This window comes from Pleurodeles waltl, chromosome 8 (assembly GCF_031143425.1).
Source record: "Pleurodeles waltl isolate 20211129_DDA chromosome 8, aPleWal1.hap1.20221129, whole genome shotgun sequence".
In the NCBI taxonomy this organism is placed as follows: Eukaryota; Metazoa; Chordata; class Amphibia; order Caudata; family Salamandridae; genus Pleurodeles; species Pleurodeles waltl.
In genome coordinates this window covers 1,298,821,303-1,298,837,256 of record NC_090447.1, presented here as the reverse complement: position 1 = coordinate 1,298,837,256, position 15,954 = coordinate 1,298,821,303, and the positions used below count along the sequence as shown (strand labels likewise).

At 45.3% G+C, this 15,954-nt stretch overlaps 1 protein-coding gene across 1 annotated transcript in view; it reads right to left on the bottom strand.

Annotated features, from left to right (window-relative positions):
• The window catches only part of MICU2 (mitochondrial calcium uptake 2), an 840,968-nt gene that overhangs the window by 479,276 nt on the left and 345,738 nt on the right, over positions 1 to 15,954 (bottom strand). Inside the window, exon 2 of the mRNA XM_069202256.1 lies at positions 15,498 to 15,645. Coding sequence (XP_069058357.1) covers positions 15,498 to 15,645 — 148 coding nt within the window. The remainder of the gene's footprint in view (positions 1 to 15,497; positions 15,646 to 15,954) is intronic.

Here is a 15,954-nt window from a genome sequence, read left to right as displayed (position 1 = left end):
TGAAAAACATTTTTATGTTTTTTCACTACCAGGACATGTTAAACTTTAACGTATATGTCCAACTTTTTAAATACATTGCACCCTACCCTTGGAGCTAACTAGAGCCTATCTTAGGGGTGGAATATGTAATAAAAAGGAAGGTTTGGGCCTGGCAAGTGGGTGCACTTGCCAAGTCGAAATGGCAGTTTAAAACTGCACACACAGGCTCTGCAGTTGCAGGCCTAAGATATGTTTGATAGGCTACTGCAGTGGGTGGCACAATCAGTGCTGCAGGCTCACTAGTAGCATTTAATTCACAGGCCCTGGGGCACATACAGTGCACTTTGCTGGGGACTTACAAGTACATTAAATGTTCCAATTGTGGAGAAACCAATATTGCCATGTTTAGCTACAGATCACCTGCACTGGTCAAGAGTGGTAAAGTGCCAAGAATCCTAACAGCCAGCAAAAATAAGGTCAGTACAACAAGAGGTCAAAGGGAAAAATGTTAGGGGAAACCACACCAAGGATGCCAGGTCTAACAGGCATCCTGCAGAAAGAGCCAGGAGACCTTATCAAAGGCCTTTTCTGCATCTTGTGCAAGGGGCGCAGTGGAAGTGTGGGCCAAATTTAGGTTTTTCTTGGATATGACAAAATGTTCTAATTGTCTGATGCCAACCTGCCCTTTAAGAATCCAGTTTGTGAATTAGCTACTAGGTTTTGAATAATCGACTCCGGTCTACAGACTGCTATATTTGCACTTTATAATCCAGATTAATGAGGAAGACCAGTCTATAATTTTTAACATTTAAGTGGTCTTTTCCTTCTTTTTGGGATCATAACGATTCTAGCCTCGGCACCCAAGCCGATAATGTGACAAGAGGTAGCATATTGATAGACCCCGTCACTGTCAGAAAAGGTTTTGAAGAATTTGGCCCAATAGCCATCCGGGCTGGGAGCTTTCCCAGATCTGAGCGAGCGTATTGTGGATCTAATTTTATCTTCAGTGATGGGCTTGTTATTATCAAGTGCCTCTTGATGGGATATCTCAGCAAGGCTGCAGGAGTCAAGGTAATTGTTGATTGCCGAGACAGAGACGGGCTTATTGGAATTGTACACATTTGAGTAGAATGATCTAGAGGACTCCAGGATACCCTGTGTCGATTGGATAACTTCCCAATTGGGATTCCTTGCAGCAGAAATTAGTGTCTTGTTTTTTGTGTATTTTAAGTACTTTGCCAAGGTTTTCCTGGCTCTATTTCTGTTGCAATGTATTCCAACATTTACAACACTGACCAATTTCTGTGCTCTTCGAATTAGGGCTTGACTGAGTTCATATTGTAAGGCACATAGCTTAGCTAAGACATTTGACCCTCTAGCATTTTTTTAACTCTGTTTTTATTAAATTTAGACACAGAACCAACAGAAACAATACAGAGCATTGCATATTAATGCAAGTTATTACAGAATCTGTTTTATCACATTTCTGAAGGACGGAGCAAGCATAAAATACGGACTCAGGGCCTATGGCACCTATTGCAGCAGCAAATTCCCTCCACCTGAAACCAATCCATACATATCTTATGAATAGCATAGTTACAGTCCCAACACAGCTGGCTGTCAATTCTCTAATCAAGGCAAGGTTCATTTATTCAAATCATCCTCATCTGTACTCCCCTCCATACTTAACACTTCCACCCCAGTGAACCGTTCCAGCATTGTCCCCCATGCAATCACATCTGTTAGTGCCCCCTCCTCTCTGCGTGTCATCCACATATATTGTCCTGACCCTCCAGTATTTTTAAGCTGCTTATCCAGTGTCTGAATCGCCGCTTCTAGTTTTTTTTTTTTGTGTCAGAGAGAGTTTTATTTTTGAATGCCATTTGATGAATCGTAATGCCTTTCAACGTACTTTGAATGCATCCTATCTTATTGTAAGGGACGTGTCATCCACCTGGTTCTCTAAGAGGAAGTGATTAATAGCCTTTTCTATATCTTCCTTACAGCTAGCATTGTCAAGTAGGTCATCATTTAATCGCCACTGCCGTGGTGGAGTGGTAGGGTCATTTAGATTGAGTTCTAGTGACATGCAGGTGTGGTCAGAAATTACTATTGGCTAATTGGAGAGGGCTAGTGGAAGTAGGCACCTGCTAACCATTATATAGACTATCCTCGAAAAGGAGTGGTGGGGAGACAAACTGTACATATAACCGCTCCCTATGGGGTTACCTTAGGGCACAAGTTATAGTTACTTGAGATAACTGTAACTGTTTTATTTTTATGGTTTGCTACATTCAAAATGTGAGCCTAACTATAACGTCCCTGTAACCTTTGTTTTTTTCAGTGAATTGCTACCTTTTTTTCCGTAAAGTAATTTTCAAAACTAAACATTAACCCAAACAATGCTGTGCACGGCCTGAGGCCAGACCCTTTGGCCAGTTCCAATAACATTCCAACCCTGCAACCCCTCCTCCCCCACTGCCCCCGCTTCCCCAGGCCCAGCTCTGCCCCGGGGACCCCATTCCTGAGGCCCAGCCTAAATATTTATTTTTTTGGGGGGGTTAAATGTGGCCGCACACCACCCACCCAGGCCAATCTCAACCCTGGGGATCCCATCCCCTGGGGCCAAGCTTCAATAATTTTTTATTTTCCCCAGTCTGATCTCGGCCCCTGGGGACCCAATCCCCCCTAAGTACTGGCCTAAATATTCTCTTTTAGAGAAGGGGGGCACGCAGCCCCCCTCCTCAGGCCGATCCTGGCCCCCGGGACCTCATCCCCTGGGGCCCAGCCATGTGACCTGGGTGCCCCACAGGGATCCCAATCACAATGTTGGGGACTTTGGAGGGAGCCCATAGGACCCCACAGTCCCTGCTAGCTTCCCCCCCTCCTGTGGGAGCCAGCACTGCTGTCACAGAGAGGGAGCTGCTAAACATGCAGCTCCCTCCCTGTGAGAGCAACTGTTTCCTCTGTCTCCCTGCCTGCATCTTTGTTTACTGTGGCTTGTCAGCAGCTTTCAAACTGCAGCCAGGCCACCACAAACAGGGGGCATCCCAGGACATAGCAATAGCTGGCCCTGGGCGGTGGCGGTCCCGGCGTCTGAAACAAGGCTTGTTCTTTTTTTTTTTTTTTACTCATAGCTCTGGTGCCCCCCATGCATCAAGTTACCTCAAAGTCCCAGGGAGGTGATGGGTCCCGAAGCAGCAGGGGAACCGTATGGTCCCCACCTGCATCAAATTACTTTAAAGTTCCATGGAGGTGGCGGGGCACGGCACCCAGCATTCAATTGCATGACAGCCCCAGGGAAGTGGTGGTCCCCAGGGCTGCGGGGGGGGGGGGCGGCGTGACCCTCTGCATTCATTTACAAGATAGCCTCTGGGAGGGGGTTGGTATCCCTAGCGCTTCGGGGTGGGGGTGCACAGCCCCCCCCCCCTATTGAATTTAGTAATAGCCCCAGGGCCGACCCCCCTGCATTACACACATATAAATGCGCGGGACTTGGCCCACTGGGTACTTGGTTATTAAGAAGCACAGAGCCCGCGCTTCATTTAAAAAAATATATTTTTGCAGCGGATTTGCGATCCCGTCGCGAATTTGCAGCAACATTTTTTCAAAAAGTGCTTTTTAGTCCGGGGGTGGGGGGAGGGGGGAAGAGGGGGGACCACTCTTGGACCCCACCACCAGAGCTAAGGGGTCAGAGTGTCCATAACCTGGCTCCTCTTTTTATTTGTTTTACCTTTTTTCAGGGACTCAGCTGATGCAGAGTCCCCACAGGGCTGCCAACACCTCCTGGTTGAAGTGTTGTCAGCCAATCAGATCTCAGCACAAGATCGAAAGGGTTTGAGAATCCATATATCTATATATATATATATATAGATATATATATATATATCTATATATATATATATATAGATATATATATAGATATATATATATATATATATATATGTGATCAAGACCATTAGGTCGAAATCCGTCGGTGGTGAAGGATGGTGATTTAATCTTGACTGCAATAAAAATAAATAACTTCCTCCTAGAGTGCGGTGGTGAAGTTGCTTGCAACTGTTTGTTTTTGGATTTATGAGAGAAAATGGTCCATTCCACACACCTGCACCAACATGAAAGAGCGCGCCAGAAGCAGGACCAGTTTGTTTTCTCATATATATATATATATACACATATATATATACACACACACATACACACAAGTACATATACACACAAACACACACAAATTTAGATTTTGTTTAATTTCTCTAAAACTACTGAATGGATTTACACCAAATCACAAAAGGGTGCTTCCTGGACCAAGAGTTACCTTTCTGCCACATTTGGTGTAATTCCGTCCTGTGGTTTCTATGCTATCACTGCTCAAAAACCCTATGGAAAAATGAATGGGGAAAAAACGTTTTGGTTCATCAAATGGTGCCAAAGTTATTATTAGCAAAACAAATAATGCTTTTTCTATAGAAACTAGGTCCTAACAATAACTACCTAGTAGCGATCGCCACTAGGCAATACACACACACTTGTCTATATATATATATACACATATACACACACACACAACACATATTTTGTATGTGTGTATTTATCATTCACCCCGAAAAAGGTAAAACATTGATACCACAATTAGCCTAAGTAATTTGCTACCTTTCGTGAAAGAAGTTCACTTTTGCAGGCATTGAGACAAACATGTAATCTCCCCCAGCCGGTATAAACTACGTTGAGCAACGTCAGCCTGCCAGTTTTGGATTACTGTAACATTGGTAGTCAGAATTTCAACTCAACTTTTGAACACACAACATGTATATAAAGAGAGAGAATACATGGCCCATTTTATGTATCCTACATCCTAAAAAATAGTCAGTCTCGGTAGCAACGTTTTAGTTTGTCTGAGCAAAACGCAAGCATCCTGCCACAACATGTAATTACAGAAAAGTTTTGTACAGCACAGTGGAACTTAAAAAAAAAAAAAACGTCAAGATTAACTTCCACTGTATACAATACATAATTTATATTTGATTAATTACAGACTGCTTCCTGTGAATAGTAGACATAAGGTGAGCTGCACTGGGCATTTTTTTGCATCTCAGTTACACTTTGCTCAAACCCTACAGTACAATATAGGAAATCAGAAACATGCTGCTGGGTGAGATATATTCCTCAATATTTTCAGGCGTTCCCATGGCAATAATTCATTTAACTTCCAAAACATTTCCAAATTCTATGTAACACGAGCTCTATTTTTCAGCTAGGCCATTGAGCTTCTCCCTCTCCACCCATAACAAAATCCTATTCACATTCTATTCCAGTACAATTTTCCTGCATAGAAAATCCGGATTATCAAGCATCTCAAATTTCTAAATTTGATCACCACTGATAATTCTCTTAATAACTAATTAGACTAAGTCTTTTCGTCCTAAGAATCTGCACCAGCGGTGCCACCATCGCATTTCCCACATTTTATCAAGTTACATCATCGCACAATGCATCTGATCACGCCCAAGAGGGAACGCAGGAATGAATGCTGCATTTGTATTAGGTCACTGCTGCTGTCCTTTGTCCACTGCTGGCTGTGACTAACAGACACATTGGATTTCAGATTGATAGTCACGCCTTCCTCCCCTGCTACCAGACAACATACACTTTCTAGGGGAGCTACTTTTGCTTTTATTTTAGCTTCATATTTTGTTCTCAAACTTCACAAACAAGAACTAGCAAAAAATATCTTATATGGACCTTATCAATGATGATTTTTCACAAACGCAATTTCATGTAACAAAACAAATTACACCCAGCGTCAGAAGCAAAATATACCTCCACACTAATGTTTCTTAAAGTAAGGATGTAGGTATTACTTAACTTGTTTTACATGGATGCCCTCATGCAACCTTCGGGGAACAACCCTGAATGGAAAAATGAAAGGTATCACAGTCGGTGCACACGCGCAGTATCTGGGATTATTCGCCTTTAAGTAAATTGAATTTGGTCTCATCTCTGAATAATCGGAGGCCGGTTGGAAAACGCAGACTAAAAGATGGTGATATGAATAAACCTATGACTTTGGGCAGTTTTGGAGTCATTGAATACCAGTTGCTGGCTGCTATACTGGCTTTCATGCTCATATGTATCACATAAAGTAAGAAGCTATTTTTTCTCTGCTAGCAGGTTTATCAGATACAAATGCAGGAAATTTGTCAATTTAATCATGTTTTGCACTTTTGTATAGTGTGAGCCTGGCTCCAGGACACTAGAGCGCTACATAACAAAAGCAGACTATACATATTTTTGGGCACAGGGAGATTAAGTCATTTGCTCAGAATCAAAGGCTGTTGTTGAGCCGAGGCTGGGAATCGAACCTTGTTCACCAATTCCCAAGTCAGCAGCTCTAATCAGTGGGCCGCTTCTCCGCCCACAAATGGTGCCAAAAATACTCAATAAACAGTTGCATTAAAATAACATACCATGAAATGAATTTTCTAAAGTATATACAACACCTCATATTAAGGGAAAACAAGCTAAGGGAGTCCACTCCTGACTATGATGCACTCATAGGCCGAATGAGAGGATAAGTGGTCGATCAAGCACAAACTTGTGCCAGGAGATCACGTAAGCTCTAATGAATTCCCTTTTTCATATTTTTAGGAACATCTAGCACAGATTCCCACACTGATCACTTACTTCCTTGTTTGGAATGACAAACAACAATTTCAAGAGCAAGAACTGCTATAAGGGTCTTACAGGACTTAAAGAGTGACCCGCACAAAACTAGGTGCGGTGACTCCTTCGGCACTGCTTCGTTCTGTCTCTCTGCCATTCCCGCTTTAGTGTCAGCCATCAGAGCCAAAGAGAAGGAAATGGAGTGCCTATGCAACAATTAGCATGAAAAGCTGCCTAGCAGTGTTTCTAATACTTTACCATATTGATTGATTAATGAATATCGCTTGCTGTGGGCACAAGTGCATCTGCTAGCAACTTTGAAGATAGCATGGCATCGTACTTCATCATCTCACCGGCATAGTCCTACATTGGTGACAATGGCACATCAACAGGTTATCTTTGAATCCCTTAACTCCGTCATTGGTCAAGAGTTGTGAATGCAGTAAGTGAATAACTTTCAAAACGTGCACCCAGCACAATTTATGTACTTTGTATAAACTGTAAAAATTATAACTGTAGAGAGCCGTCAGGAGAGCCATCCTATACTTTGTATCCTGTCCAGCACGTCAGAGAGAGTGCGGGCAGAATATATAAATAAAGACGGGGCTGCTCTGACGCAGATTTTCCCCTTTGCAACCAAGTGAAGCGTGTGCGTGTCTTCATTACGGAGAACAAGGCCTATACTACATTGGCGACGGGCGGGATCACGGTTACCCGCACGAGTCACCAGCGCCCTGAAACAAGCAGCAGGGCGGCGGAAAGAAAAAAAAACTAGTTGACACACACACCCAAACGACGCCGGTTGTAGCGGGGAGTGTAGCCATCTCCATTGTGCTCGCCACACCAACGAAGGTATGGGGAAGAGTGCCCCCCTCCACAACAATGAGGGCTATATCAGCAGCGCCGCCGAAGAGAATGTGACCGTCTCACCGCGCATAAGAGGGCCGCGCTGGGTCCGAAGTGCGGGCGCTCACCTGGTAGTGTCCGGTCGGCGCCGCGGAGGTTCGGGACACACGGTCCTGACGTGCGGAAGGAGGAGGCGAAGTGTTCCGGCCGTTGTGACGGCCCCGGCTGGTGTGCCGTGCAGAGGAGGAGGCCCACCGGGCAGAAAGGTGAGCCCCGCCCTACGCGCGCCCGTGGAGAAACACCACGCGGCAGGGGGCGCGTGCTCCGAGACGCGTGTGGATGTTGCCCGGCAATGGCAGCATGTAGCACTGCTCGCGCCCCGGCTGACTGAGGCCGAATAGGAAAAGAGAAGTGATGTGGAGGGGTGTGTCCCTCCACGGGAAAAAAAAAGAACAAACAAGAAGAATAAGTTTAACGACTCGTACAGTGGTGCCCAGAGAGGAAGGACTAATGTGAGGTGGAGGGGTGTGTCCCACCACGAAGAAAAAAAAAGAGAAAAAAGAAAAAAAAAAAGAAGTTTAACGACACACAGAGTGGTGCCAGAGAGGAAGGGCTACTGTGTAGAAGGCCAAGAGAAAAAAAGAAGGATTAATACAAAAAGGCACGCATACCAATAAAACAAATAGAAGGGGCACTGAAAAAATAAAATATAATAACAGTCCAGGAGCATCCTGAAAACAAGAGGAAAGGAAACACTAGAAAAAAACAAAAAGAGACAATAATAGATAGATCCACACAAGAGCTACAACCAACCAGACAGTGCACACAGAGAGGGACAACATGAGCGCGCCACCACAAGAAAATCCCCAGCCACCTGCTCATCCAAACAACAGTGCCCACTCCTCAGTCACTGCACAACCCTTGTTCAGCCAACTGATTGATCCGGCCACAGCGGCGCCAAGGTGGTGCCTATGGTTAAATCGCTTAGACAACTATTTCTGTGCCACAAGGGAAACGGATGGAGCGGTGCGCAGGTCACTCATGTTGCTGATGGGTGGAGATGAGTTGCAAGAATTGTTTGATTCACTCCCAGACACTGGCGATAAGTCGGACTTTGATGCGGCTGTAACAGCTCTCAACAAACACTTTGGCTCCCAACTGAACTCAGACTATGAGCGTTTCAAACTTCGACAGGCGCAACAGACGGAGGTTGAGTCAATGGACATGTTTTACGCGAGACTGAGAAAGCTAGCAAGCTCGTGCGTAGGACTCAACCAGCAGGAAGAGATCAGAGCCCAGATTATCCAGGGGTGCCGGTCTAATGCCCTAAGAAAGCTCATTCTACGCCAGCAAGGTATCTCCCTCGACGAAATTCTGATCCTGGCACGCTCGTATCAACTATCAGCGGTTCGGGCAGATGCCATGGCGGCGGTGCGAAGACAGTCGTTGGCAGCAGCCTCATCCACACGTCCACTCTTGGTAAAAGAAAAGTAAGTAGACGCCATTCAGGCACGCCAAACACCAGGGCGCAGACCAAACTCCTTTAGACCCGGTGAACGTGTTTGTGGGAGCTGCGGGTATGAACACAAATCAACAACGGGGTGCCCAGCAAAGGGAAAATCTTGTAATCGCTGCGGCAAAGGCAATCATTTCGCAAAAGTGTGTAGGTCTGGAAGGAACAAGCAAGGAGACCAAAAGGGAAAGGATGTCAAAGTGAGGAGTGTAACCAAAGAGAATGAAGAGGAGAGGGAAGGTGCAGCATCTGGAACACCTGTCTTTGAGGAAGACGAGGAGGAGGACATCTTTGTAATCTCATTCACCGGCAGGAGGCAACAAAAGAAGCGTCCTCCTCCTATGAGTAACGTACAAGTCAACAGCACGCTAGCCTCTGTACTTATTGACACCGGGCGTCCGTCAATGTAATGGATGAGACCCTATTTCAACAGTTAACTCCCACCCCGTCCCTCACCCCAACGACCACCAAGATGTACAACTATGGAGGACGGGAGTCCCTTCCTCTGAAAGGCATGGTGGAGGTGTCAGTAACCAGCAGAGAGCATTCGACACAAGTGAAGTTTTATGTGGTGACAGGGGATCAAGACACCCTGTTGGGATGTCACATTGCAGAGGATTTGGAATTGGTGTTCTTTGCCCGCCAAGTATATGACTCTCATGTAGAACGCCTCATCAGTGAATTTCCACAACTCTTTGAGGGGTTGGGACAGCTAAAAGGGAAACGAATTAGACTACACATAGACCCAAGTGTTGCTCCGGTCGCTCTGAGACATCGTCGTGTGCCATTTCACCTGCTACCGGCAGTGGAAAAGGAGCTGCAGCTGCTCGAGGAGCAGGGAGTCATAGAAAAGGTAGATGGGCTAACGCCGTGGGTTTCGCCTCTGGTGATAGCACCGAAGCCCAAGCAGCTAAGGGCAATTCGCCTCTGTGTTGACATGCGCATACCCAATAAAGCCATCCAGAGGGAGAGGCACATAACGCCCACTATGGATGACATTAACTTGGCAGACTTGAACGGGGCACAGTGTTTTTCAAAACTAGATCTTAACGCTGGCTACCACCAGCTGGAGCTAGACCCCGATAGCCGAAACATCACCACGTTCTCAACACATGTGGGAATCCGAGGATACCGGAGGGAAAGTTTTGGAGTATCCTCTGCGGCCGAAGTGTTCCAGAATGCTGTCAGAGAGACTTTGTCAGGGCTGCCGGGGGTGATCAACTTAAGTGATGACATTTTAATACATTCCAAGACCAGAGATGAGCACCATCGCCATCTGAGGGCCACGTTGCAAAGGCTGTCGGAAGCGGGACTGACGCTTCATAAGAAGAAGTGTGCATTCTATCAAACATCTGTAGAATTTTTTGGTTACATCTTTTCGAAGGATGGTTTACAAGTAGATCCACGCAAGGCCGAGGCCATTCGTCAAGCCCCAATTCCACAAAGTCCCACAGAGGTGCGGAGTTTTTTGGGAATGGCAACTAATGGGGAGGATTCATACCTCAGCTTGCCACAATGGCGGAGCCTCTTCGGCAACTCACTAAAGGACAACATCGCTGGGAACGGACTCCGGCCGCTAGCAAGGCGTTGGAGGACATCAAGGCAGCGCTGCTGGACAAGTCAACCATGGCCTACTTTAACCCTCTCAAGCGGACGGAGGTGGTGGTAGATGCGAGCCCTGTGGGGCTGGGAGTTGTCCTTCTTCAGGAACAAAGGCATCAGGAGTGGGTTCCGGTTGCATATGCCAGCAGGGCTCTGTCAGCAGTTGAAACATGGTACGCTGAGATCGAGCGGGAAGCTTTGGTGATCCGGTGGGCCTGCAAGCACTTTCATTTATATCTCTACGGGCATGAATTCCAGGTGGTGACTGATCATAAACCTTTGGTGTCACTGTCTGCAGGAAGCCCACGTTTGGCACCTCCTCGGATTGAACGGTGGACTGTCCTGCTTCAACCTTACCGATTCACCATTGTTTATCGGCCAGGGGTAAACAACCCAACGGACTACTTATCTCGTCACCCGTCCCCGAAAACACTTGATGCCTCTCAAGAACACGATGAAGAGAGCACAGAAGTCTTTGTTAGCATGGTTGTACAATCTGCTTGTCCCAATGCTCTTCTCGTAGAGGATATTGTGAATGCCACTAAGGAAGATGAGGTACTGAAACAGGTGAAGGAGGCGTTAGCTCACAGGAAATGGAAGCACTTCCTAGAAAAGTCAGAGGTATCGAATCCGGAAAACAAAGTGGCGATGCAAGGAATGTGGAAGGTGCGTGATGAGCTATCTACTGGCAATGAAGAACTGGTCCTGAAGGGAAGGAGGATCGTACTCCCTCAGTGCTTGTGGACTAGACTGATAGAGTTAGCACACCAGGGGCACCAAGGTGCTTCAAAAACAAAGGCTTGTTTGCGTGCCAAGGTGTGGTTCCCAAGCATGGACTGCCAAGTTGACGAAATGGTGAGGAAGTGTCACTCCTATATTATCACTGCTGCAGAACAGCCCAGCTGCCCAATCATTTCCGAACCTGCTAGTCTAAAGCCATGGGCAAAAATAAGCATGAACTTTGGGAGTTTCCCTGATGGGCGGCTTACAGTTGTCCTGATAGACTCTTTTACTAAATTTCCTGTGGTCGAAGTCATATCGTCCACTGCGTTTGAAAATGTGCGGCCAGTGCTTCAAAAGACATTTGCGTTATTTGGGCTCCCTGATGAGGTCAGGACAGACAATGGGCCACCGTTTCAGGGACAAGAATTTCGCTCTTTCCTTGATGGTTTGGCCATTCGCCACCGCAAGATCATGCCGTACTGGCCTCAGGCCAACGGCGACGTTGAAAGATTTATGCGGACCTTGAATTGAGCCCTTAGGATAGGTGTGGAACAAAGAGAAGAGGGGGAACAATGTCTACAGCAGTTTGAGTGCCTATCGCCAGACACCCCATAGTACCACTGGGTGTGCTCCAGCAGCTTTGATGTTCAAAGTCTCACCACGAGACTACATTCCGGCTGCCCCTCAATGGAATCCACCTGCACTAGACATGAAAGCTAATCAGAAGCATTGAGAAGTTAATAATCAGAAAGCCAATGAAAAACGGCGAACAAGGTATCGTGAGTTTCAGGAAGGTGACCGGGTGGTAGTGAAAAATCATCGGGCTGTAGGAAAGTTCAAAACACCGTTCGAACCGGAGGTGTGGGAAGTCATCGGCATTCGTGGTACAATGATAACGGCTGCCCGAGGTAGACAGAGGGTCACGAGGAACGGGTCGCATTTTCGTAAAGCGGGAGGTCTGGCCTTCTCTGAAGAATGAAATGAGGAAGACGCAACTGGTGTCTCGCCGAGTGAAAACGAAGAAGCTGTGAGTGTTCCAGGGCCAGTACCTCCTGTGGTGGACTTGCCGGTTAATGACCCTGGACGGGGAGGATTGCTCGCTCGAAGCACTAAGTATTGCTTGCGTCCCAACCCAGCACCTAACAGTCAGCTGAGAGATTTTGTCTGTAAAGCTGATCGGTCCTGAACTGTATTGCAGTGTCACCATTCATTGGCTGAATCCCGGTATTGCCAGGCGTTGGCTACAGGAGGACGTTTCCTGAGAGTGGAACAGCTGAGATATTTACAGACAGACAGTTGAGTATGAGCCAGATTGACATGTTGCACAATTAGTCAATTTTTCTGGTTTTGTTTCTTTTTCTCTTTTCCTTTACTTTTCCTTTCACACTCCATTCTTGGGGTCCGTTGTTGGGTTGTCGTTTATTTGTATATGCAAACACGTCCCTTCTGTGTGAAGCAAAACATGGGCGGGATGTAGAGAGCCATCAGGAGAGCCATCCGGACTCTCCTATACTTTGTATCCTGTCCAGCGCGTCAGAGAGAGCGCGGACAGAATCTATAAATAAAGAAGGGGCTGCTCTGACGCAGTTTTTCCCCTTTACAACCAAGTGAAAAGGTGTGTGCGTGTCTTCATTACGGAGAACAAGGCCTATACTACAATAATTACCAGGTCCCACAAGTCTGTTTAAAAGGGTCACTTTCAGCCACTTCCGGACTGTATTACACATTTAAGGATGGAAAACATACCCATGACCTATTGAAAAGTAAAAGTGACTTATAAAATGTTATTTTCAGCTTTACATGGGCCCATTACTTTGTTGTCTTTTGTAAAGCGCACATGTGGTCAGGACTGCAATGCATCCTTTTGAAAGTAGCACAAACAATTGAATTTTTGCAGCTTCTTAATGTTTCATCAATTTCATATTTATTTGTACAACAGACATATACGTTTGAGCATCATTTCGTCCTATATAAAGGAGTACTTATTTGTAAATACATTAATTGCCTGAAACCATCATTGCTGTGCGTTCACAAACATTTATGTGTATATATAAACATACACTTTCTCAGCTTTGACTGTAAAGTATACCTTTGTTGTTTACATGAGGGCTACTACAGTGGTGTAACATCACTTCCCGTGGTTTATCTTCTTGTGACGTCATTGCATACTCTAACAGGCAATACAAGCAGCAGTCTACTGTAACCAAACGTAGAGCGCCAAGGCTGCAAACTACTTTTATGTTAACATCAGTGGCTTAATAAACAGAAAAAATACCGAGGCTCAGAATCTCAATGACTGCAATTACATTATTTTCCAAAACAAAGAGGACTTTGCATGTGTCTTGACTAAAGACCTGCAGGAAAACAAACTGCGTTCAGTTCGCCCATACACACAGCGGTAAAGCAGAATTTCAGGTCTAGCCTTGATTGTGAAACTGTAAAAACCAGCATGATTACCAGCAAAAGACCTCTCAGAAGCAGTACTAGCAGAGAGGCGTTGGCTCTGCCCCTATGTCGATCTTCTTCCCTACAGCATTTGATTGGGTAGAAGTTCTGTCCCTCCTCTGGAAAAAGTACCCTTTTTACTTTGCAGGAAAGCTTATGCTTAATAAAGTAGGCCAAAGTTGGTTATGATGACAAGACCATGAACACAGATATAGGCATGATTGGTTAATTGGGATAAGTTACGACAGATGCCATAGGTCTGGATCTGTTTATTCTGAAAGTATATAAAAAAAGGTATTGTGCCTAAGTTTTTGAGAAAATCATATGTTAAAGCCAACAGACTATTACTAATGCTGGAATCTGTGAGCTGCGCTGCCTAGTGACTTTTGTTTTCTAGACTGCATTAATGGGAAAAGGTAGTGCACTAGGATACATCACTCCGCTTGATTACTCTGTGCAAGTAAACTTTTTCCTTGAGAGTCTGGAGTGGGACAACATGTGATTATGTTGTTGTCCAGAAACAGGGTAGTGGTGTGTTGGCCAGTGGGGGTGAGGGGTGGAGCCAAAGGAAGGTGAGAATTATTTTTTGCATTTGTCTTCATTTTCTATGCTGCACCGATAGATGCAAGTATTTGACCTTTGTGGCTTCAACACATGCAGTGCACTGCATGATTTAATGCCAAAAATTCTACTACATGCCCCTCTTAGCACAGAAAACGGGTGGTTGGGAAAGGGAAAACCTGAGGTTACATAAGGGCAGATAGCACTGCAGTGAGGAGGTGCTCCTCAACAGCCTTCACTTCAGCGCCCTTTTACAGCCAGAGTAGCAGGGAAAGGACAGGCTGAGAGGCACGCCACACCACACAAGAGGAAAGTGCCAGACAGTGTAGGTCAAGGCACCAATACACAGCCTGAACACACAGTCTGCCTAAAATTCACACTAGGGCTGATTACTAAAATATTTTTGTGTGGTCCACCACCATGGAAAGTCAGGGTGTCTGACTGCGGTCAAGCAGTGCAAAACCTGATGACAGCTAAAACAAGCATTTGCAATGCAATGGGTCTCACGTTTGCTTGAGTTAGAGCTATTAGCGTTATGAATTCCTAACTGGACCTTTCTTGCCACATAAATTGAAAATGAAAAGTAAAACAGTTGACTTAAGCAAGCTGATTCAAAGTGCCACAGCCGCCAGGAGTTTGAAAGAGAGACACAAAAGGAAAAAGAAGTTTGCTCGTGGTCAAACGTATCAGCAAACTTGCAATTATCCATGTAACAGGGTTAGTGGCCTAGGCGGTAACGAAACTGTCCCAAGGAGTGACAAACCTAAAGCGCTCACCAATGATAAAGTATTTTTTAAAGGCAAGCCCATGAGCAAGTGATAGTGATGGACGTGCGGTGGGCGTGGTTAAAAGGCCACAGAGATTACAACACGTCAGAGCGCTTGCATGCTCAGCCTAAAAACCAGTATGTTTTGTATTTATCTGTTATAACGATAAATTCAATAAAAACAATTTAGAGAAAAAAACTGTATGGTTGATTTGGGAAGTAACTCCCACTATGTGAGCCCGAAAAGACACTGAGTTTGTGGTGTGCCCAAAATAAATGGTCACTGTTATTTGCCATATGCTCTGCTTTAGCGGAAAGATTTATGTTTATGCAATACTATTAACTCAGATAGCGTTGAAGACCATTACAATGCTAACAGGCAGTACACTCAACCAGACTTACGTTGCACTTGCTCAAACATCACCGACAGAAGGAAGTCTCTTGGGGTCATGTAATATTCGCCTTCATATTCCAAGGAAGCAAACTGCATAAAACGCTGCTTCCGAATGGACTGCTTCTCAGCCATCTCGTCGTTGGCGTCCCCTTCATCCTTTAGGGGAAAAAAATAAACCAAAAGCGGGGGTAAGGAATACAGAATTCAAAAACAGAAGAACACAAAAAGTGAATTTCAAAGCTTCGTGTAAAATAAATAGTTTATCCGTCTTGTCACAGACCCAACAAACAGCACTTTTTCATCTTGCTTCAATTTAATCTTGCTCAGTACTCGATGTATTTCTTCGAACCATGCGGCATTATTCTTAAAGGTGCACATGTTTTAAAGTGTTCATCACTATAAACCACGCCAAATCATGTTCTTTAAAAACAGGAAAGGTTGAGAGATATTTAACAATAAATCTGA